Genomic DNA, 24920 nt, shown 5'->3' on the forward strand with positions numbered 1-24920 from the left:
CATTCTACTCTTTTTAAGAGCATTTTCCTCAGTTGCTCAGGTGATGATGAAGAACAGCCAACTCAGTTACACAGGGTAACCAAAGAATGGTAAAGATAACCCAGATGAAGCTAGACCAAAGGTAATGTAAAATATAAGAATATTATTCAATGCATTAGCATTGGAATATTTGTAGACAGATTTCTGCAGGCCGGCTGTGAATAAGAGTGGGCAGGGCATGATCTAGCATACATACAGTGTACAGTGCAGTACTGAAAGGTGTTGGATGAAGGAAGGGTTTGGTAAACCTCAACCATTCACCCAACGATAATCAGGGAATGACTGTGTACTGGCCGGGCAACGCATTAGAAGTCTGCATTCCCATCACAGTACCATACCTGATCTAGAAACAATGGTTATGGTTTCTTTCAATAACCTCCAACAGCTTCAGGCCTCCTGAGCATAAGACCAGGATTTTTATAGAGTGAAAATACAGCAGGTGGTACCATTCACTAACAGGGGAGCTGCCTGTCCCCTCCCTCATGACATCCACCAGGTCTTCTGTGGCCCTGCCACTTGCCCATTGTTGATTTTCAGCTAGTCCCAACACCCAAAGAAAGACCATTGTCCTCCAAGGCTGCAGGGCATGTAACTGCACCAGGGCCCACCTGACTGAACAGGTAGCCCTTCCATTTCATTCTTCACAGCCATCACCCTAATCCCCTGTCTAAACTACTATGCTTTGGTATTTACTTAGCTTGTTCCACTTTGTCAGTCAGTTAGGGAATTTGGGGGTTAGGAGTTTTGTCTGCTCTTTTTGTGGTTTGGGTTTTTTTTAATTTAAAAAAAAAAGGAAAAGGAAAGAAGATGATGGATTTCACTCTTTAGTTATGTATTTCCTAACTACCTGTACCAAGAACAAAGACACAAACCTTCTAAAATCTTTAAGAGGTTTGTTTTTTTTTTCTTTTGAAGTTTGGGATTTTCTAGCAGTACTGTTTCCCTTTCTATGCCAATTAAAATGTCTCTGTTTTGTATCTGATAAAGGTGCCTTTAACACGTGTGCACAACAAGGAGCATTGTGTGCTGTTACAATTGTTCAGTAGATGCCCAATCGCAGACAGATGGTGCTTTATCCTCACCCTCTCTTCAAGACAGCATAATGCATTGTCCTGTCAGGGACTAATGGAAGTGCCACTCACATTAGATGCTAATTCTGGTAGCAACTCTGTTGCTACACTACAGATGCTACAGCTACTGCTTGCAACTAATGCTTGAAGTGGGCAGTCCATGCTGAGGAGAGGCAGGACATTCAGAAGCCAAAGTGAGGAGCACAATGCAAGAACCTATGCAGAATGCAACCTCATGGTCAAGGGGAAAGAGACATTTGAAAAGGGAGACAAGAATGATGGAAAGAAACAAACACAGAGAAACTAGAAGAAAAAATGAGGACTGAAGATCAAAGAAGAGAAAACAAAGATCAGGAACCAAATGGGAAGTTAAAGCAAAAGATCCAACACAAATGAGAAAAGCACCTTTTCTCAGTAATGGCCAACACATCATGTCATCAGAAAATCAGCACTAGAAAAGTGCCCCACAATAGGGAAGAGCAGCTGAAACACAGGACATAGAGTGATGCCAGTGAGGGTAGGTTATTCTACAGTTGGATCTTGCCCCATTGTGCACCCCAAAGCATTATTGCCTTATAAAACTACATATGAATGTTTAACATCTTGAATAGGCACACTGTTGAGTACTGATTATTAGTGAAAATGAGAGTCTCAAAACTGACTCCTGGATACCTACTCCAAGAAAAAGAAATATACCAGGAGAGGTCTGCATAAACACCATAAAAGACAGGAAACTCAGAGATAAGTTTTCAGCTCTGTCCTGGACCCTCCCTTTTTTGTTTAGATAAGAGATTTCAGACCCAAGACTAATTTTACACGCTTCCACGCATGCATAAAGTGGGCCGAGAAGGACCTAGGCTCAAAACAGCTTGTGCTACAGCACTTCTGTCATGTTTTCCTTCTAGTACTGTGGTTGTTTACCATGGTCTGTATGTGGCATAGTGGGAGAGAGGAAATCCAAGTATTGGACCTCTCTTTCTGAAAAGTCACTGGGGCATGTGAAATCTTTTGTGTTTGAGAGAAGCTCCTACATATTTACATTGATGACAAATCTAGTTAGATACTCCACGCAAAACTTCTAATAACTAGCACTATCACGTCACTAATTGGTCCAGGGAACATAGGCCCTTCAATCTGCATTTGAGAGGAGGTTTCTTATGGGAGAAAGGGAAGAAAGGGAAGGAAGGGGCTATTCAGAGATGTTTATCAAACCTGAAAAGCCAGACCCTGGCAGCAGATGGTAGACGGCAAGCAGGAAGATTTTGTGAAGAACTAGAACAGTATAAAAACAGTGGAAAGAAGGAAAGTATTATGACAGCAGGAAACACTAAAGTGTAAAGATATACAAGGAAATACATTTACACTGTCTGTTGCTCCATTAATAGATAAAAATGGAGCAATAGAATAAATGCAAGTGAAATGAAAAAGCAAGAGTAGTCTATCACTAACAAGCTTATGCACCAACAAGCAGCTTGAGTCCAGGTCTTGAAATAGTATATTAGAGGAAATGTTTTCAATTTTTTTCTGAGGGTTGGACAAATGGGGTATACTGTTAACTTCTTACAAGTCTCCAGTACTTTATATTAAGAAGCTGTGGTCATGGTAAAAAGTAGATGTGCTATTAAGCAAGAAAACTGCCGCTGGTTCACAAAGTCAATGAGCTGTAAATCATGGGAAGTTGATAGGGTACACCAGGAAATACAAACTGTATACTTCTGCCATTCTCATGCCCTTATTTGTCAGGGGATCCACTGCTATCAGACACTAGGAATGGACTAGATGGGCTAAATATATCTTTGGTCTGACATGTTTGTCCATTTTTATGACTTTCTTTATAACTTTCTTTACTAAGAAATGACACGTCAAGGAGATAGAAGAGAATTTATTAATGACGGTATGTTTGACAGCCACTATACTGGACTAAAAAGATCTTGACTGGAGTCAAGGACAATGTAGGTAGGTATCTAACTCGTCACTCCACACTCCAAGTACACATACTTCAGCGACATACTTCCAGGCTCAGACCTCCTTACAACTCCATTTGCAATAGTCCTAACTATTCCCCATCTGGATCTTTCTTGAATAATACTTATTGTATTGTCCAGAAATTTTGCTGATTGTGTAACTGCATACAAATTGAATGCCAGAAGAAAATAGGTATTTTTTTCTTTTGTGGTCCAAAATAATTTTCCAGATTCAGAGCTACATGATGAACTTTCCCCTCTCAGTCACAATTTTTTTTTTTCCATTCCTTGTGCAACTCTGCCTGTGCAATTACCACCTCACTTGCAGTACGCCTTTGGATTTCAGTACCAATGCAACCATACTTTAATGTACTCTAGAGGGATATTTATACCACCTAGCTCTAAGCACCTAAGTTGGTCATAGTTATTAACCAGCTAGTTACTGCAAACTCTCTCTTTAGTCCACAGGGAAAGATCAGATCCTTCAGTCTCCTTCAGAGCAAGTATATTACCATAACCTGCAACTCTTGCTACTCAAGCCATGAGATTTTTATATGTAAAAGCTCCTAGCGGCACTAAATTCCACACCATCCTACCAAACTGATTTTAGTGTTAACCCAAGATAACTTGGGTTCAAGCCTTTAAACACAATCCACTCTCCTCTGCTACAAAGGTGCTGTCCTATAAGAGTCATAAGAGATTAGCTCCTCTTCATGAAAACCATATATCGCCCTTCAAGCCCACACAAAATTTTTCATAGGTGGAGCCCTACACAGTTGTGTGAATAAATTGCAAACACTTGCAATAGTTCAGTTTGCTTGAGCAAGATTCATTTTACAAATAACTCAACACAGGCTTAACTTCTGCCAGCCCCAACTAAATGAACAAGCACTTGATGTCTAGGGGTGAACAAAGTTTGGACAACATCAAAGTTTCATTTTTTTAAAACCATTTTTCTCCACCACAACTGTGTTAAAACACCGCTTACAGCTAGTCTTTAGTCTCATTTTTAATATGCTATTAGTATCTATAAAACACATCTTACCTTGATCTTCTGAAGAGACCGGTGACCTGGAATAAAACAACAAAGTCCAGTCAATCTTTGGTATGGAAAGGCCACAAATAAGATTCAATGTCACTGTGGGGAATAGAATATAGAGGAATTGGAAGGTTTTATTCTTGGGCTAACTTAGAAGGGAGGGCTGGAAGGCGTCTGACAAGAAAAGAGCAGAAAAGGGCAGAGACAGAGAGCAGGTTCTGCAGACCAGAGTGGCTCTATGGAGTCATGTCCATAAGACAGCTGGCAGCTGCACTGTTAAGCACTCATGCCAAGGGTTTCTGTAGGTACTTGGCAAAGAACTTATCTACTACTGTTACTGTTGGAAATAGCTGACATTACTGTTCAGAAAGTCCTGATCCTTCAGAGATTATTGAAAGGACCACAATTAAGCGTGGGCCAGGAGGAAACCTCACAGCAAAGGATGGTTGAGTATATTATAGCTTCAGAGGAACTTGCAGTCATTAAGGTGGACATTTTTCTTACCACAAGTCAATGTGGTGGAGAGCATAAAACCCTAGTCGTAATTAATACCAGTTCATGCCATCTTCACAAAAGCAACATAAACAGACAAAAAAATGTCTGGACAGATATAAGTACAGTAAAAAGCAACATAACAGCAGCAACACAAGAGTTACAGGATACCCTAACCACTGGCTTAAGCCTCTGATAATACTCCAAGAGAGTGAGGGGTTATAAAATGTGAGGGACCCCTCAGTGCCCCTGCTGATGAACAGAAGGGCCCCACTGAATTCCAGAGATTTGTGTCACAGCTCCCATCACTCACGATAGCACTCCTCATCCTTTTGGTCAGCACCCACAACAAAGGAACATAAAGAGGTGTAAAGTTTGGGCCCTCCATTTTTCTCTTTGCTGCAGTAGCTTGGCTTAGCAAAACTGGGGCTAACTGTACAGCCAAATCTGGGATGTGCCTTGGTTATTTAGACTAGATTGACAGCACAGAGTGGATTGGACCATTGCCTCAGCACTTCCCCAACAAAGATTTTCGACTGCATATATAGCCTTCCCACCCAGGTAACAAGGAGTTTGTTCCAGCAGTGAATGGGACAACTCATGCTTCCTTTCCAAGATATATTTAATTTTGCACCAAGGTACAAAAAACAACAAATTACTAAAGATTTAAAAACGTTAGTGTTGCCAGCAAACAGATCAAAGCTGACATAAGAAAAGCAGCCACAGAGGGGTGAAGGAAAAAGAAGGAACAAAGAGGAAAAGAGCACATGTATATTTAACTGAGTCAGCAGGAGCTAGGGGTTGGAGGGGGGGGCGGAAAGGAGGGTTAGAAACCCTGGATTTAGAGGAATAAAGGAGCTGAGGAAGGAGTCATGATCTCATTCCATAACAGGGGACTGAAAATGAAGGTTGAGGGATTATAGGACATCAGAAGCAGATATGCAAATATGTAGAGGCAAACAGGAAAGATGGAAAGAAAAGAAGGAAACTTTCCTAATGAGGTATGCAAATTTTTATTTTTAAAAAAGAGAGAGATTTGCAAAGAAAGAGAGGAAAGAGTTACAGCACAGCTGGAGCAATGGTCACTGTGAAAGGAAAAAATGTGATTGCCTAATTAAGATTCTGACTGTGCAAGAAGCCAATGTGTCTGTATGGATCAGAATTAATTAATCCTCTACTCCCATTAAATCCTCTGATTGCTGCTGAACATCCTAGGCATGTATCCTGCTCCGCTGCTAACGGGGCCAGCTCTGCCCTTGCACTTCAGCCATGTCTGTGGAAATACAGTAGGAATGCAGGTAACCCAGAAGATTAGCAGGCATCACTAGGACTCTGTCCCACTGCTTTGACCAGTTAGTTACAGGCTTTCCTCCACAACCCCCAGCAGAAACCCTTCTGAAGGTCAAAACAACACACAGTGTTTCCTGCAAGGTTAACAGTGCAGAATGGGCCATATCAAGAGGTCCAAATTTTTCAGTACTTAAAAATATTTTTACATGCAGGAGTCATGCCAGGTTCCTTAGCTGACGTATGCTGACTCTCCACCCGTTGCTAATGCAGTATCCCACAGCATCAGTAGAATTTATTCCTTTGTTTTGTTTCTTAATTGCACAGTTTCATCACCTTTCAGATCTTTATGTGAAACAATAAAATAAACAGCACAGATTATCCTATAATTTGGCTCTTCTTTATGCCTGGTAAAACAGATGTCATTAGTTCCTTAAAGCATCAACAACAGGAGAGACACTATTACAATACCACCACCTTCTCGATTAAAACATTGACGGGAGGGATGAAAAATGTTTGTGCATATTTAGTGTGCCCAAAATTAGTATGTATTTTACAAAATACTACCGCCATGTGCCTTTGTTGCATGCCTTGAACACAGTGGTTTAACAGTAAGAAATGTAACAGGTACTACTGTTGCACCTAGCAGTGTTTTCATTTGAAAGGCTTCATCAAGCATCTTTTGGAACTGTGTAGCCTGGTATCCTGAGAAAACAAGGGTTATATAAATCCCAGCATCTTGATGTGTACGTATGCACCTCTCTGCCTCACCCTAATAAAGTTTGAGCTTGTCGACTTATTTCACCCACCATTAACAGAGGGGTTGGAGAGCCAATTCCTGCTTTTAAAAGGAAACGCAATAACATAAGCTCAAACTTTCTGACGTAGCTGTGAAGCCACAAAAAGAGGTTTTGAATATCTCAGCCACAGGAAAGCCTCAACGAGAGCTTCCACCATTGGAGATACCAAAGGTTCAACCACAATAAACTAGGCGTCCTTTGTTCCACTACTGACATAAAGTATTTTGGCAAAGAGTGGACAGGACTTACAACATTCTCCTACAATTTCAGGCCATACATTTTAGCAGGGGGGAGGTTTTCCAAACCGTTCAAGTACTGGCCTAAATACACCAAGCGGAGTCTTGCTTGTAACTAAAACGTAAGGAAGTGATGCTGCTGGAAAGTCCACACTAATAGTGTTGGGCATTTTATGCACTGTCTGGTCTACCCCATGCTTATGATAGGCTCTAAGGGAGGAAAGAAAGAAAGTCTAATGACCTGCTCTAAACCACATACACTCACTCCTCAGCCACAGGGGGCTTTCCTGACAGCAAAAAAATCCAGTGGATGCTCATATTTCCGGTCACACATCTTTCTCTCAGGTCTGCCAGAAGTGTGAGGGATATACTGTGGCAGCACTGGTCACCAGACGGGTGTCCTGAGAAGGGAAGATTCTCAGCTGCTAACATCCACACAGTAACCATCTATCTAGCGCCTGTCAGCTGCCCTCAGAGTGTGATTCTAGCTGTGTGTTTGTCAAAGAAGCAAGTTATCATTGCTACAACCTCTATGCCTTAAAAAAAAGAGACAAGTCAGAGATACTTCAGAAGAACTAATATACCATCAAGATCTGTGGTCCCACCTCGGTCAAAACACTTTGCCAAATGAAATCTTGAAGAGATTTTAATTTGCTTAAACAAAACAAAACAAACACCCAAAACCTTCAGAAAAAGGTTCAGGCACTGTAATATCCTGTTCTTGGCCATTTCAGAATGGAATCACTTATTTTTCATATTAACTGTTACTTGTTTCTGGTTTTATCTTGGTGTAAAATTGTAGAAAGAAAGGCTCATCACCCACCCCCCCTGCTCCCAAGAGAGTAAAGACAGGCCAGATTGTCTATGAATGGCTACATTTCCAGAATCATGAGATTAAATTAGCTCTTCCACCAACAATGGTCTTTTCCCATGCATAAGTGTGAAAGGGAAGCCCAATTTAAAATATTTTCACCAAAGGCATTAATCTGACTTTTCCCCTGCCCTGATTTGATGGATGCTTTATGAAGAGCTATTGCTGTAGTGACTAGTTAAAGGCAAGAGAAATACTACTATGACGATAGGGAAGGGGATCAGAAGGGAGGAGGAGGGAAAGTATGTTATCACCTCCATTTGCTTTCCATGCTGTTCATACCCCTCCTTTTGCTACAGGTCCTGCAGTAGTGTTCTCCTCCTGTTGCAGAGTGGCAAGCTCTACTCAGAAGAGGTAACAGCACTTGCAAGCCTCAGTCTGCAAGGGAAAGCTGCATGTTGCCTGTTCTACCATTCCTTATGCAAGCAAAGCAGTACCTTTTGTGCCTAACACCAAATGCACAAGGATCTCCCAAGAAATGAGGAACACACATTTAGAAATGCATAAAATAGCCTGAATAATAATGTAAAAAACCCCTACTCATACATTCACTAGGTGCTTCCAGCAAATTGGAAGACTTACGACACTGAAGGCGTGAGACATGCCCACCTAAAACAGCACTGTGCCTCAGAGTTAATGGTCTGATCCAAAGCTCACTGGAATTTTTCCACTCACTCTTACAGGCTTTGGATCAATTGCTGGCAAAAATCTAATCCCCAGTATAGCCACAACAGCCTTCAGTATCATACAAGCCTTCCCCAAAGAGCCAAACACTCACAGCTGTTTCTAAGTGCACTCTCCAATGTGCAAGCACTAGATTTATTCAGCACTGGAAGGGTGGAAGAGGGAATATTCATTTCTAAGGAGGGAAGGGCAGGGACTGTCACAATTTCGAGCATAGTCAACTGAGGCTTAGGAACCTAAAGAAATACAGCCAGCCTCCAGCAGATGAATTCTAACAAAATTTCAGCAAATGGGTACATTATTCATGAAGACAAAAGCCTCTGGAGAAACAAACCCGGAGCTGATGTAAAGCAGCTATTTTAATCAATAAACCTGTAGCAGAAACCATCTGCACCAGGCCTATTTAAAACCAGCCATTTACAATTTAAAGGCCAAATAACAATCTGTGTGCAGCAATTCTGCTGGTTTTTATGACCGTTCCCCTTTTTCCCTGCTTAAGCAATGTATTTCTGCAAACTTTCTAATTCAGTCTGACAATAGCTGCCTGTGACCAGGGAAGGGAAAGAGCTTTCAGATTAAACCCATTCCTTCTCATTTTGTGTGTACATCTCTTCAGGACCGAAAGTGGCATCTCTATTGGGATTTATTCCTATATTCTCTGATTGTAATAGAAGAAAATTTTTAGCACATGAAGTATTTTTAAAAGAAAGGTGAGGAACCCCTGTCATTCAGCATTCTGCATCAATGCCTCTGGGACTGGCGAGTCCCCTGCAGCCCCAGCTGCAGACAGTGCCTCATATCTTACTGGCAGAAAGGCAGAACTGCTTTTTTCCCTGATCTCTCAGCATCTCCTACTCGGAGGCGCCCAATAAGAGTTAAAGATAATGCTCAGCCTGGGCATCACCATTTTCTGCCACAGCACTTGATGAAAAATAAAAGCCTAAGAATTACCGAGAGCTCCCACACACTTCCACTTTGACCCTATACATGCCCAATTCAGAGTGACCTTGACAGGCTGGAGAAGTGGGCTAGCAGCAACCTAGCAAGTTCAATAAAGGCAAATGCAAAGTCCTGCATCTCAGGAGGAATAAACCCATGCAACAAGACAGGCTGGGGGCCTACCACCTGGAAAACAGCTTTGCAGAAAAGGATGCAGGGTGTTAGCAGAGCACAAGTTGAACGTCAGTCAGCAGAGTTCCCTGTGACAGCGAAGGCCAATGGCATACTGGGCTGTGTTTGCAAGAGCACAGCCATAAGGTAGATGGAAGTGATTTTTACCCTCTACTCAGCATTTGTGAGACTTGAGAACAAGACAGACGTTGACAAACTGGACTGAGATCCGCAAAGAGCCACAGAAATGGTGAGGGCATATGAGGAGAGACATATGAGGAGAGGCTGAGGGAGCTGGGTTCATTTAGTAAGAAGAGAAGGCTCAGGGAAAATCTTATTGCTGCCTTCAGCTATCTAATGGGAAGGTATAAAGAAGACCGAACCAGAGTCTGCTTGAAAAAAGAGGAGGAGGAAAAGCAACAGTCACAAGTTAGGACATGAGAAATTCATATTGGATATTAGGAAAAACTTTTTCACTATGTGGATGACCAAACAGGGGAACAGGTTGTACAGAGAGTTTATTGAATCTCCAGCTTTGCAGATATTCAAAACTCATCCGGACAAGGCTCTGAACACCTTCATCTAACTGGACCTATTTTGAACGGGGGTTTGGATTAGATGATCTTCAGAGGTCCTTCCCAACCTAAATTTTTCTGCAATTCTATGAGTCTCTGCAAAGCTTTCTGCTTTTACTATCCCAGCTTTCCTGTCATTCTTTCTTCTCAAATATTTCTCATAGACAATGGCCATACTGTCTCACACACGTGGGAAAATGCTGACCAGCAATGCTCCCTGAATCTAAAAAATTCCATTCAAGTTACTTATTATTTTGCAGAAATCTGTTTGGACATGTCCTGTTAATCTGTAACAACAAGCTGGAGAGCCTAATTTTTTCTAATTCTGCTAAAGGCAAAGATCAGTACTTTTTCTAGCATCTCTGTAACTTCCTTCTGCAGCCTCAGTCTCTACCTGCACGTAAACCATTGCCTCAGGCTGTTCACAAGCAGTCCAACATACAGGAACGTACCTTGGAGCTTCTTAGGAAAACAAGGGCAGCTTAGATGTATTCCTTGCTGTGTCTCAGGCATGTCTGTGTCCCTTATATTGTTCCATATCTTTTCTCATTACTGTCTAACTTTTTATCTCTTACCATTTCTCTGTCCACTGTAGAATGCTTTAAGTGAAGGCTTGGAACACCACAATGCAGCTATACCTGAAGTTGTACTGACACCCAGAGGAGTTGCCTGGGAATTGCCGCTTAACACAGGAATAAAAGATTTTATTGCAAAATCAGATGTAAACCCAAACATGCTTAACCTTGATTTAAAAACGAAGAAAAAGAAGAGGAGAGAGAGATGTTCTAACATGTTCATCTTGAAACAGGTAATTCTACCTTGGAATCAAGGTCAAAACATGACCTAAGAAAGCTGGCTTGTTATTTTCTTGAAAAAGAAGGTATTTCCAAATGACCAGCAGGATCACTGTAGGGTGATTGTGGGTTGTTTGTTGGGGTTGTTTGTATTTTTTTAATACTTGGCCTGTCTCTTATCACCACATGACACCAAAGTATCTCAGCGTGGGTTGTTTGTTGGGTTTTTTTTAATACTTGGCCTGTCTTTTATCACCACATGACACCAAAGTATCTCAGGGGAATGTAAGACATTCATTTTGAAGAGGGCCTGATACAAGCTTCTTTGAAATGCTATTCTTCCATTTCCAGATTTGAATTAAATCTTCAAAATCCTCACTGACCTACCTGTCAATTGCTTGATGAATTTGGGGGTAAAAGGCAAAGGAAAGGCAGTAGCTGATGTGGCTCTAACCCAAAAAGAAATAAAGCGAGATCTAGCCACACCATGTAATACTTTGGCGAAACAACAGACTGGACGTCAAAGGACTGGATGCTGTTTGAAATAGCTCTTTATTAAAAAGACCTGGGACAGGCACTAAAGGGGCTGAGTGTACATACTGCCTTAACATCCTACATGAAAAGCAAAAAAAGATGTTAGGCGCAATCAGGTAACAAAACATCTGACCTCTTTCCTCAACAACAGATCTGTGTACTTTTACTTTTTCCAGAAAAAGATTAACCCAGAGATCATTTTGCTATGACTAACTTTTTATTTAACCCAGAGAAAGGAATTATTTTGGTAACGACAAAAAGCCATGACAGCAAGCACACCAGGTATACTCTGATTCAGAAGTCACATCCCCACTTGGCCCTCAGGCTAGATGGAGATGGAGCACATCAGCTGCTTGGTATCTCAAGACACCACCCAAATAGTCTTAGGCCAGTTTGGGTTTCTAAACAATCTAGAAGCTACTCTAAGTGGCATGTTTGTTATCACAAAGCAAACCAGTGACTCCTGATAAATAGCCTTTAGTGGTTTGGGGAGAAGAGAGACTGAAACACAGGAATCCCTCAGAAACAGGTTCTTGCAATTATGTTCATAAATATGTGGCCTGATTTTCACAAGTGCTAAGCACTAAGCAACCCTCGCTTGCTTGCCATCTTTAAAAAAAAAAAATCACCTCAGCTAATATGCATAACACACAGGTCCTAGGGCAGAGCAGAATTTCTGAGCCATTTACACTGCAGGTATAGAGTAATTAATGGAGAATAAAACTTGTAATGTGAGTTTCAGATATTTATTTAACCCAGAGAAAGGAATTATTTTGGTAACGACAAAAAGCCATGACAGCAAGCACACCAGGTATACTCTGATTCAGAAGTCACATCCCCACTTGGCCCTCAGGCTAGATGGAGATGGAGCACATCAGCTGCTTGGTATCTCAAGACACCACCCAAATAGTCTTAGGCCAGTTTGGGTTTCTAAACAATCTAGAAGCTACTCTAAGTGGCATGTTTGTTATCACAAAGCAAACCAGTGACTCCTGATAAATAGCCTTTAGTGGTTTGGGGAGAAGAGAGACTGAAACACAGGAATCCCTCAGAAACAGGTTCTTGCAATTATGTTCATAAATATGTGGCCTGATTTTCACAAGTGCTAAGCACTAAGCAACCCTCGCTTGCTTGCCATCTTTAAAAAAAAAAAAAATCACCAGCTAATATGCATAACACACAGGTCCTAGGGCAGAGCAGAATTTCTGAGCCATTTACACTGCAGGTATAGAGTAATTAATGGAGAATAAAACTTGTAATGTGAGTTTCAGATACGGTTTTGTGCTGCATTTTTAGGTGCCTGGCACAGAAACAAGAACCTAGGAGTCAGGGTTACACTGGCTCCAAGCCACCTCTGGCTCTCCGATTTCAGCCCTTGGCATAATTTAGCCAGGTCCATCTGTCCATGCTTGCCTGTGGGCGGCAAACACTGCCAGAAACCTCAGCAAGGCTATGTGTTACGGCCCTGCTCCTCATGTACTTCCCTCCCATGCACACGCCTCTGTGCCAGAACTGCTAAACGCAGTTACCAAGACAAAGCTGTGGGTTTTAGTGTTCCTTTCCCAGCGCAGAGGAGCAGCAGGCAAGCAGGGACAACTTTTCTCCCTCCACATTTGAATGCTTTTAAGCTTTCAGAAGATTTTCCTCTTACCTGAGAAATCCTTTGGCAGGCATTTTAAGAAGACACAGCACCTTCTACACCCTGACATATAAGTCCACAGCCAGGGGACTAGGACAGGCACCCTAGACATGGAAGGGCAAGGGCAGCTCCCTGCAGAGCAGCCATGCCAAGACACACAGCCTGGGGAACGTGCTCCCTGTCCCTCAGCAGTTCCCAGGTGAACTGGAGAATTTCTCCCCAGCCAAGCACACTAAATCCAGCCCACATTCACAGGTCCTTTCTGTTTCAAGCAACATTTTCCAGAAGAAATAAACCTCTTTCATGCACGTCTCCACCAAGCAAAAACAGCTCACCAATATACTTTTCAAGCAGCCCTAGTGAAAAACCTCACTTTTCATTCAAGGAGTCAGGTGAAGGCTCATGTCAAGATATTGCTCCCAGACTCATCCAAACATGCTGAACTTTGTGGGTCTAAAATACTAAATTGCAAACCTCAAAAGATGACCTATTTTCACATGACTATGCTTTGTCTCTAGCTTTTTGTTGCATGGTATTTTGTCACTTTCCAGTTTCCAGCCAGAGCTGAAAGCTGAACATGCAGATACCTGAAGAATTAGAGAAAGTTAGCAAAGGTTTGACTTTTTGGAGTTTAACATTGTCAACTCAGGCAAAGTAGTACTTCTGTGTGATAGTCCAGAGCAGTTATTTTACCAAACTACATTTCTATTCTCTTTGCAAGTCTGTTAAACCAGAATTTAGGAATATGAACGGGGTATCCATAAATACAGTCTGAATGCATATTATGAGATGTCCTAGTGTGAAAGCTTGGACACACTATGTATTCTAATGTGTGTGTTACACATGTACAGGACTGTGTTTCGTACCTGTCCCCTGAAGCTTATTAGTTATGGCTTTGATAAGACAGCTTGGTACTGAGAGCACATTAAGAACCAGTCTCCTCTCCGAGCAGATGGCAGCTCCTTATGGCAGGGACAGAGCACATGGACACAGGCTTGCTATTCCTGTGCAATGCTCAGAAAACTAGGACCAGGATGGGGGGTTTTTTTGTCTTACTTCAACTTTTACAAATAAGTAACAAGTACACACAAATACAGACACATACTACCTAAAACTACAAGCTTCACTTCTTTTCCAGCTTTTATTGGACTGGAAGCCTGCCGTGCTAGAGGATATTCACCCTATATTTATAACAGTGCTTAAAGCAAGCCCAGAAGAATACAGGCTGCCAATCATCCTATATCACACTGATAAACCTAGCTAGCCCCTCTTCCCATGCCTTTAATGCCACTGGGGGCCATGGGTCTGCTATTTCCACTCCGTAAAGCTGAAGAGAGGAATATTTACGTTCTACAGTGGCATCGTCAGCTCCACTCTCTCATCTACCTTTCTCTTGCCAGGTGCAGTTACCACGTGCCTGATGCTTGCAGGAAAGCAGTAGGCCCTAAAGATCAAATGATCAGATGTCATTTTCTTTTGCCCAGCCAAACGGAAAACAATGGTACAAGAAGTGACTGTCTTGATATGTTCCCCTGCCTTCTTTGCTGCAGAGCTGCTTTACTTTTCAGTGCAGATTCTGCTTCTCAATCCAGGGGCTGATGTAAGCAAGGCAAGGATGGAAGCAAAGGGAAAAAAAGGGGAAAAGAAAGACTTGTAACAAGAGAAAAGGAAAAATGAAAGGACTCTATTACTTCTGCCTTGGCTATCAGCCAGAGAGTGGAAAGCAGATTTATAGCTGTTACGGTAAACAACTGAAAGAAAACCAAGGCACTCAGCTACCTATACTCTGTCAACATCAATTTCATCCCTTAAACACACTCCAACAAAAAAACCTTACATTCCACTTGGAAAACTCTTTTTCATCCCCTTATCTACTGGAATTATTCAGAAAGCATTTTCAAGCTAGGTGGTAGTTGACTTTTTCAACATCCGGGTAGGTAGGTCCCTTTGTCAAGCACGTGTGTATTCTGTTGCTTGAAATCACCCCAAGGAGAAGAGGAGAGCTAGACTGCTTGCATTTCTCTTTTGGAAAGTGGGATGCCAGTCAAGAAGCAAGATCTCTCTAAAAAAGCCAATCTGTAGTCTCATGGTGTGTGGGAGTGTTTTGTATGTCACTGTCTGCCAAAATAATTTGTCAGCAGGGTGAATTTCCTCAGCTGTTCATCAGGTGTTGAGATGCTACAAAAATCATTAAGATCCCTCATTTTGAGGGCTTGGGGGCAGGCGGGTGGGAAAAGAGGAAGCTAAAATCCCACCCAGTCCACTCTGGGGAGCTACATTCTGAATAATAAAATTATTTGGTAATAAGTACTGATGAGAAAAAAAAAAATATCCTACGGGATGCAGTACAGGATGTACTCTATTTCTGCCACATATTGAAGGGGCAGAAACACAGACCCACCTCATCAGATGTGCCTACTGTTGTTAAAACCCCTTAGCAATTCAGCACCTCAATAGCAAAGGCTGGAGACTTAATTCTGGAAGAAAACAAGCACTATTTGCATTGCATTCACATACACAAGTAAGGCCGTACACATGCAAATCTAAACCAAATTCTGATTTCTTCCTTTTCCAATTACGGTTAACAAGAGCAGAAGTAAAAGACGATGTCTTAAAGCTCAGTACTACTGGGAAAGGGGTTGCCAGAAGGATGTGAAAGTACCAAATACTAATGACTGTTGCAGAAATTTTAATAAGTAAAAACCATGATTTTTCTACACCCCAGTTCTCTGTAGATAAGGCCAGACTTTGGCAGTAGTGACATAAAAATTCTACTAATTAACAGGGGAAGAGGTGATTAAATAAGGCTTTCCATGTATTCAATCACTTAAAGGCAACACCAGAAGTTGCTGAAAGTTTATTTTAAACAGTTTCCAGAACCATCTGATTCTCACTGTTTGCAAAGATCCCTAAGGTCTGGTGGGTGCAATCACTGTAGAGCCACGGCTCATCCCCTGACATAGCAGGGACTGTATGTGATAACACTTTCCCTAGTCCTGCTTCTGTATCTTCGGACATCAGAGCAAAATGCCAGGATCTTCCCATGCCCAGAACCATGCCTGAGATGGTACCAACATGGCTGAAGTATCACAAAGGCTCTTGAATCCTGAGTTGAGAACGTCTGTTCTCATGTTTACCTCACCTACACAGTCTGTAGGTGATACACTCAGGGTATACCAAAACCATCTCATGCGGGCCAGTCTTTGAAAAGATATTTTGGTGCAAACATTCCTCTCCATCCCCTGTGATTTTAGCATTGTTTTCCTCTCTAAACTGTGTTCCTTTTTTCTGCAGTTGAGTCAAGGTGTATCTACTAATCAGACATGTCCAGGAGTCCCTTCTCCTGGCTATGACAGGGATGAACATCACTACAACTAGAGACATTGCTTGGGAAAAGTGGACATGGATTAAGTGACAATGTGGGGGAGGCTCAAAACTAACTTGTGAATTAATGTTTATCCAGGTAAAAGTCTTATTTCAAGTTTCATGACAAATCATTTGACAAATTCATATATATTCTGTATCTACAGCCTTACTTGAGGTTGCTGTATAAGCAGCTCCAGAAGGAAAAAGAAAACAACTTCTAGAATAATTGTAAAAGCTGGACACTCAAACAAGCTTCCAAATAGTAACAGATACCAGCAGCAGTAGCTGTCCTTAAAGAAACTTTTGAAATCCCACAGGCTGCAAAGCAGCACTGGGCACTAAACAAGATTTTTCTTTGCTGTCAATCTGGAAAGAGTATGAATTTCACTGGGAAGTATTTCTGTCTGCAGTGCTACAGTCTCCAGATTGTTCTTGTATTCAATGATTGTACCACAAAATAAAAATAAATCCTGTTTTTGAGTAGCTCTGTACTGAACTGACTATACAGAGAAAAAAAGAGATTTAAACTATTTCTGGAAGGGTTTGATTTTAAAAACATAAGAGATCTCACAGAGAAATCACGCTCCTTTTTGTCAGCCAAATTCCACCGTTTTTAAGAGCCTTCCTATTGTTTGTCAGGCTGAAATTTTTTTCTGGATGGCGAGAAATGAAGCTTCAAGACAAATTATTCAAGCAATGCCAAAATTCCACTAGATTTTCATTGTTACATTGTAAGTTTTTAAGGGAATAAGAAAGGGCAGAAATACATCTTTTCAAAACCACAGACACGTATATTCAAGGTAGAATTCCAAAGGAAACCAATAGTTATTCCTTTTTTCCCCACTGAAAATCTCCAAAAACAATGAAGGCGGCTAAAATCTTGAAGTATACGGAGAGCATTAAAATTCACAACAGGAACATCAAGTACATGAAATTCATTATTTACCACATCTGGGCACTAGAGTGCAAAAAAAATTAACAGGTACCTTCTTTGTCAAGAAAGTCTCCAGAAATGGGGGTAGGGGAAGACTTACAGCAGCAACTGAAGATTCCCTAATGGTGGATAAACTGTAGCTTCTATCTGGAATGCGCACAAGATTTTAAGTATTGTGACTGCATCACGCTGACAATAGCGAGAGCTTTCAAAACACAGGACCAGACCCCACACTGAGATACATCACTTTTTCCCACTCAGTCTCACTCAGGGAACTTGCTTTCCCTCAAAACAATTTCTTATCCATTTGCTACATTCTTACAATTTTTTTTTTTTGCTTTCTTCAAAGTACTTTCCCTATTTAACCCATGTTTACCTTTCCCTGAATCATTCGCATTTCTCTTTACATTACTTTTCCTCTTCTTTGAGTCCACCCACATCTTTCCTTTCACTAACGCCCCCTCCTTTTTAATATCACTTTCCTAGCGAGAAGTGGAAAACTGCTTTAGGCAAACCTTTCTCATGCTCCCCTTTAAGGTAGTAAGAGTGATGCCTTACAAGCTATTTGTAAAAGCATCTAAGATAACAGAAGAGAAAGAAAAGGGAGAGTCAAGCATAAACAGACACTGCGTTTTGTTATGCTCTAATTCTATTATAAGGACTACATAGGAGTGTACAGTGAAGGCGAGATGGTGATTTATGCCTTCACTCAAATAAGATTTGGTTGAAAGCAATCAGTACTCATGGAGCCTCATCTGGGATTTTAAACAATGGAAAGTAATTTGTACAAGTGTACAAATAGCTGGTTAAACCATACACACTTCACTCCTGTGGCTTAATCTTATAAATGCAGCTTGAACTAACCTGAACCAGAAAACTAATTCAGATTTTGCTATCAAAACACACCAAGGTAGACTACTCTGCCTATTTAAGAGCTGATGCTGAGTTTTCCAATGCAAGAGTTTGGGGGGAACGCTTGAATTTTTCAAGTATTCACCAACCTTTGAAATTTTAAAGGTTCACTATCACTAGGGAGCTCCTGCCTAGCATGTTCAAATCTTAAGAGTGACCTCTCTATATTTTCTTATCTTTCACGAGATGAACATTCCCTCTTTCTACATGCAAACTTGCATCCCTGATGCTCTTCTCACCTTGTACCACAAAAAGATTTCTCTTAAAAAAAAAAACAAAAAAAAAAAACCCAAACCCCCTTGTAACATCTGTACTGTCGCACTGATTTCCTGGGCAATGATCTGATTCTTGTGGCTGAGTTAAAACACTTGGCATTCAACCTTTTTCTTCCTCCCTCTCAGGAACTAGGTTATGATTGCCTCATAAAGCAGTGCCTGGGTGGTATTACTAGCTAATTAATGTCTATTTAGTGTAAGGGGCTGCAGCCATCTTCCAGCCCCTACAGGCATTTTTTCTTCTTCTCCCTGACAGGACCAGATGGCATTCTGGCCAACCTTCACCCACCCTTCAGGAGCCATACACTCGATTCAGACAATGCATCTACCAGCTTTAGAAACACATTACCATCACAGCTGGACAGATGCTAGAAGAGTGGTTGTTATTGCCCCAAACAATGGGAAAATGAATTACTTCAATTAAAAGATGTAGATTAAACCTCTACCAAGGTAAATACCAAAAATACCTTTTCATTTTCGTATGCTGCTGTGGTTTTTATTTTATTTAATTTTCCAGCTCTCATCACGTAGCAGGGTGAGAAACAGATAACTAGGAAGAGAAATACATGGCCAACAATGAATGCTTACAGCAGGCTATGAGGGAATGGTCGTCCCCATTTCACTGCACCATTTGATCATAGGATAAATCAGGATGATGAACCCACTCATGTTCAAAGGAAGAGTCCAATTACATGTTTCAGTGGAGTCAGCCCAGAACACTTAGCTTTTTTCAAGATCAAGCACCAGCAGTCCAAGTAATTGTCTTCCCGTTGTTTTCTGTATGCACCGTTCACACTAATTTGATGTTCCTATTAAGCTACGATCTGCTCCAGCTCCTGGTTACTGCATCAAGATGCTGTTTCATGTCCTGCCCACTCCACACATCAGTCACACATCAAAGAGCCATCAGAAAGGGAGCAAAACACAAAATACCATCAATCAAAAGCCACCTGAAAATTAACTAACATGAAGCTCACTAATTAAAAACAAAAGCATAAATAATTTTCTCTCAGAAAGACCTTGTCTCAAAGCCATTACATTCAAATTACTCTTTACCCCAACAGCTTGTGATCAAAAGCAACACCAAGCATAATTAATTTTAGATCACATATTCTCTTCTCTACTTTCATTGACTGAAGTAATTTAAGGGATCTCTCTATTTGCACACTTTGTCTTTTTAGCCACACTCCTCACGTCTCAGAAATAATTACTTCATCTTAAAGAGATTATATATATATATAGGTATACACACACATATATATATGTATATATAGTGATGCCAGAGACACTCTAAGCAGCCTGCAGCCATACTATGACCAGCTGGTCTGATCTGCTCCTAACATCTGAGGAGGGTCACTCCCAACTCCTGTTTGGGAGAAAAATGACCATTGAGAAAACAGCCTCAGTGGGTCAACTGATGACACTTTCTCTCACAGCAAGTCCCCTGTCACTTGCCCTAGTGCAAGTGACAAATATTGCACTTTGAGCTGGAAGTGCTGTACAGTATTTTGGACTAGATGTAAAACACTGGACACTGATGACTCTTAAAAGATCCACAAGAACTCCATGTACAGGAGGAATTGTCTCCTCTATGCTCTGCCATATTCCTTTTTGGGAATTTTGCTAAAATCCTTTCCACAAGTTTTATTTGAAAAATAATTTCCGAAGGGACAAACCTCTGTAAAGAACCTATGAGCTACTTCAGCTGCCAAAATATAATAGTGCTTTCTAAGTTTTTCTTTAAAGTGCCAGGTTAGAAAGATTTTTTAGGTTGCAAAGTCAAGCACCCAGAAGCTTGTAAATGCCAGAGCTTATGTCATCTGAGCATCATATTCCAGCCCTGCTGCACTCAAGCATTTTGACAACCTTTAATGACACTGCCACCTGCTACTTTCTTCTACTGGACTCTTGCCTCAGTGTTTAAGTAGAGACCTGCTTGATATCCTTTTGTATATGCAGTGCACAGCCTCAAGATTTATTTATTCCACGCTACCAAAACTGTGCACAGAATGTAAAATGGTTAATTTTCTCCTAAGCATCTCTGACAGAGTCTCCCCATTGTATCCAAGTTTCTTGTGACCATGAAATTTACCCTCACTGTGCTCCTCTAAGGTGAAGTTGCACTATTATCTGTATTCTGCAGCTGGGCAAATGAGAGTCAGAAGGAAGGCAGGCACAAACTTTCCATTAATTTTAGTAATACAACCTGAGGCACACAGAAAGCCCATTTCTCAGTTTCCAGCCCTTCACTCTCTTTCAAAGTCTCCTTGTAATGGCCTCCCAGGAGCCCATCCTACTTCACAGTGGACATGCACGGAATGAGGAGCCCGTTGTTACTGACCATTTGTGAAAAGTTTGTTGTAAATCTGCATCATTCAGAAATTCCGTCAGGGAAACTGAGGGGAGAAGACAGTCCTCCAGAGCAGCATTCAGTTGCCTTAACTGTAATAATACCTTGCTTTCTCCACTGCAATCCCCCGCCTCATTTACTATAGACCTTCCAGCTTGGCAGCAAATGAGGCAGTGCCTAAACATACTTCAGAGCTTGCCCACCGGTATAATGAATAATCTGCATCAGCCCAGAACTCCAGATTCTGGAGAGAAACAGCCACAGACCCTTTCCCCCATGCCCCTAACCTCTCTCACTCACCTCTTACCTATCTGCACCCCATGTCCTCCTTTTCATTATTCCCATTCTGATTTCCCAGACATCTGTATGTCCCCTGTGCTCCTAATTACCAGCTCCCATCCCGTAACCCTGCTCCCCAACTTCCTGCACACACTCCCTTTTTGCTGATACTCCTTTGGCTCTTGCAACCTCTTTTCCCTGTTCCTCCATACACCTTTTCCTGACCCATCTCCATTTGACCACGACTGCCGCTTCCCTTTTCTCCTTGCTACTGGAGATCAGCTGGTGAGCAGTGCAGGCCCCCTTCCCTCAGCCCGGTGGGCAGGCCTGCAACCAGGATTAAGCACAGAGGGGCATAACTCCTCCATGAGCATGTGCAGACAGAAACTTTTGAAAGCAACACTCTTGAATCTGAGGTGTCTCCAAAGTGCATGGAGCAACCTCATCAGCAGGGCAAACGCAGGGGTACTTTTCTCAAGACAGCAAAAGGCATCTCCCTGGTATTATGGTGACACTTTATTAAATGTCAAGCCTCCAAAACTTAATTCCAATGAAGTTCATTCCACTACCAGCACCAAAACATCTCAGGAAACAACTGCTGGATTTATTTATTTTAAAGAAGGTAATTTAGAGCAGCACATTTCCCAGAAATCTTGTCTTTAGAAACAACTGACTTTTTTGTTAAAGTTTTAACTAAAAGAAAAAGAGAAAGAATCAGTCAAAGACTAATTCTTACCATGAAAAATTTCAGCCAAAACAATTAAAGTGTAGAGAAGCTATAAAGAAAACAATTCCTTATAGTAGGCAGTGACAGGTACATTTTACTCTGGCAGTGCTACTGACTTTGCTTGTAATTAATAAATCTACCAAACATAATTGTTCCAGCTAAGCAAACACTTCCAGTCACGCTGATGTAAACAAAATCATTCCTCTTATCAATTAGAAGTTAGTCCACATGTTGTCACCATCTCTCCACACTGCCTAAAGGTGTCTAAGCATCATTTTTCTCCCAGCTTTGCCAGCTCCAAATTTCAGGCCCTGCCATTCCAGTCTGTGGAAAACTGAACCTGAATTCACCATCCTTCACATTGCAAAGAGCATAAAAACAAGAACTGATCCAGAATCCCTCAGGGTAATGGGAGAAGACCAGGTGAGTGTCTCCTGGCAGTGCTACCCAGGTCACCCTTTCTTACTATGACAACTCCTTCTCCTGCCAGCAGTTTCCATTTTGCTGGAAAGTTTCCAGTTTGTAGCCACATGGCTATGCAGCCTCCTGTCCACACTGCATCCGCCCTGGAGCTGTACTCAGCAGGCACCTTGCAGCTGCCTTCCACACACATCCAAGACAGAAAGACAAACTGAAACTAGGACCACATGGTCACTGTTTCTAATTTTTCTATACTAAGTTTTAAAACCCGTTCATAGGGATCCAGATACAGTAGAACCAGAAATGTAAAGCAGAAGTGATGTACACAACTAGACATTACATACTTGGGGGGCAAAAACAACCCCCAAACACTAGAATTTTTCAAAGCCAGTAACACAGTTCAGACAGGTGCTTCCCGTCTAAACTTCAGTAGCGATTATGAATCTACTGCTGGTTTTGAAAATCTAAAGTGAAAGGACCAAAAAGCTGAGAATCACTTCTGAAATAGGCAAGAAGAATAAGAGATGCTCTTACACAAATCTGAACATGGCAAACAGGATTGCGGTGGTAGAAATCTCTTACACGGGGGAATTATCAGCAACAAAACCACTGTTTAGTCATCCTACACCGACAATGGTATCTCTGGTTCAAGTTTATATGAAAACTATTGCCTACATCTTTGAAAGTAAGCAGCAATTGTAGAAGTTTCTGCTTTGTCACATTGCATCAGAGCTACCTTAAGGGTGAGTGCTTCAGTCTTTCTCATAACCAGTTGCCATTCCTTAGCTGGAACTTCAGGCATCCAAAATAATGTATTTACTTTTGGAAACTTGGATCTAGGTTTAAGAGTGCAGGGTGCCACAGAGGAAAAAAACAAAGGCAAGAACATATAATAATGGAGAAAGAGGAAGAAACAGAAGGGAGGAGCAAAAGAGAAGAAGCAAAAGGACTTCTGTAATTTCAGCACGTCAGCACAATTCGTTAAGCTTAAAGGAGCCACTGGGAGTTGTCTGTGGTGATGGTGACAGTGCATCATCAAGCAGAGAAATGCAGAGGGCTCTTACTGCAGCATGTGTGTCTGGCTGGCGTCCTTTTGTTTGTCAGGTACCTCGTAGTGTGGGGAAATCTTGCCGAGGCCACTGTCACTCAGCATCCTCTTTCGAACCGCAGGGTTCCACCGATCTGATATTCTAGGGAGGGAAGAAGGAAGAGAAAGGCATTCACCCCTCAAAAAGTACCTCGTGTGCTCTACTTTGAAGCTGTCTTATGCTTACTGGTTCCCAGCATTTTTCAGCCCATAGCAAGTTAAAATAACTTAATTCACTATGAAGACGAGACTGTTCCTAAAGATGAATAGAAGCATTTCTGGTCTGCCCAGAGGATGAGAAGAAACAGAGACACTTCACCACCATTCTTAGGCACAAAGGGCTTCAGGGCCTTATACAGTGGTATCAGAGCCCTGACCATACAGAGAAGGGGTTTGTAACTTGATTGATACAGCTTTATGGTGGGGCAGATACAGTCGGGGGTGTGAGGAGGTTGAAAGGTGCCAAAGTCCATTAGCCCTGCTGTGTGCTCCAGGATGCCTAGCGGAGTAGACGTTATTCCACCGTCCTGTCATTACCATGGCTGCATCTGATCCTGTCCCCAGCTCCCCACCTAAGATCTGCTTTCCCACATCTCCCAATCCTTCAGAAAAGGGGACCAGAAAAGAGATGCCCAACTCTAATACAGCTGTTGAAAGCCAGATCCCAGCACCACTCACCCAGAGGCCTGCTCCACTACCAGATCAGGCATTCCTGGTGGCGTCCCCACCTGCTGTGACATTACCAGCTCTGGGTCCAGAATAAAAATCTCGTCCTGCGAAATTTCCGTCACAAAGTGCAAATGTTCCTGTTGGAGTGATACAAGGAACAAATAATGAACCTGCAGCATCACTGGTCTCTCAGAGCACCCAGCTGGCTCTAGGAAAGCTGGGTGCACATCAGGGTCTCTGAAGAGCATTCATGGGACTCTGTCTGTGTATTTAAGTGCACACACATACACACTAAAACCAATGCCACTGAAGTCACCTATAAATACTTCATCGAGTTCAAGCCAAACAAGATTCCCAATCAGCGAGCTTCACACTCACAGCAACACTTAAAAGGCTGCTACTCAGTGACTCTGTGTCATTCAGCTGAAAAGTGGAGGTCTACCCAAAAAGCCGAGGTTTGCATTTCAAAATGAGGATCAATACCTGCCCTCTGATGATGGCTGACAGAAATTTTCATTGTTTGAGGGTACTCTCCCAGACCTCCATTGCTTGTACATTCTGGTTTCACATCTCCGTTACCAAAGCTCTCCTTCTCAGTCCCTCTTTTTTGTTATTGACACTGAAGGCTCACTGTCCTTCAAAAAACACCAAGTATGAGTAGGCCTGTCTATGTAGGCAAATGAGCAGGAAACTTCCCACCGTTTGTGCGCTGGGACGATCACTCAGGGCAAAGGAGTAGGAGGGAAAGATTACCATTTGTACAGAAT

General features: G+C 41.9%; 1 protein-coding gene across 1 annotated transcript in view; it reads right to left on the reverse strand.

Moving 5' to 3' along the window:
* Window positions 1–24920, reverse strand: part of DGKI (diacylglycerol kinase iota) — a 115833-nt gene that overhangs the window by 25538 nt on the left and 65375 nt on the right. The window contains exons 19-21 of the mRNA XM_019474399.1: window positions 24163–24290; window positions 23462–23587; window positions 4119–4144 (exon numbers count right to left, since the gene is read on the reverse strand). Coding sequence (XP_019329944.1) covers window positions 4119–4144; window positions 23462–23587; window positions 24163–24290 — 280 coding nt within the window. The remainder of the gene's footprint in view (window positions 1–4118; window positions 4145–23461; window positions 23588–24162; window positions 24291–24920) is intronic.

The sequence above is a fragment of the Aptenodytes forsteri genome, unplaced genomic scaffold (genome assembly GCF_000699145.1).
Source record: "Aptenodytes forsteri isolate BGI_AS27 unplaced genomic scaffold, ASM69914v1 Scaffold56, whole genome shotgun sequence".
Classification (NCBI taxonomy): Eukaryota; Metazoa; Chordata; class Aves; order Sphenisciformes; family Spheniscidae; genus Aptenodytes; species Aptenodytes forsteri.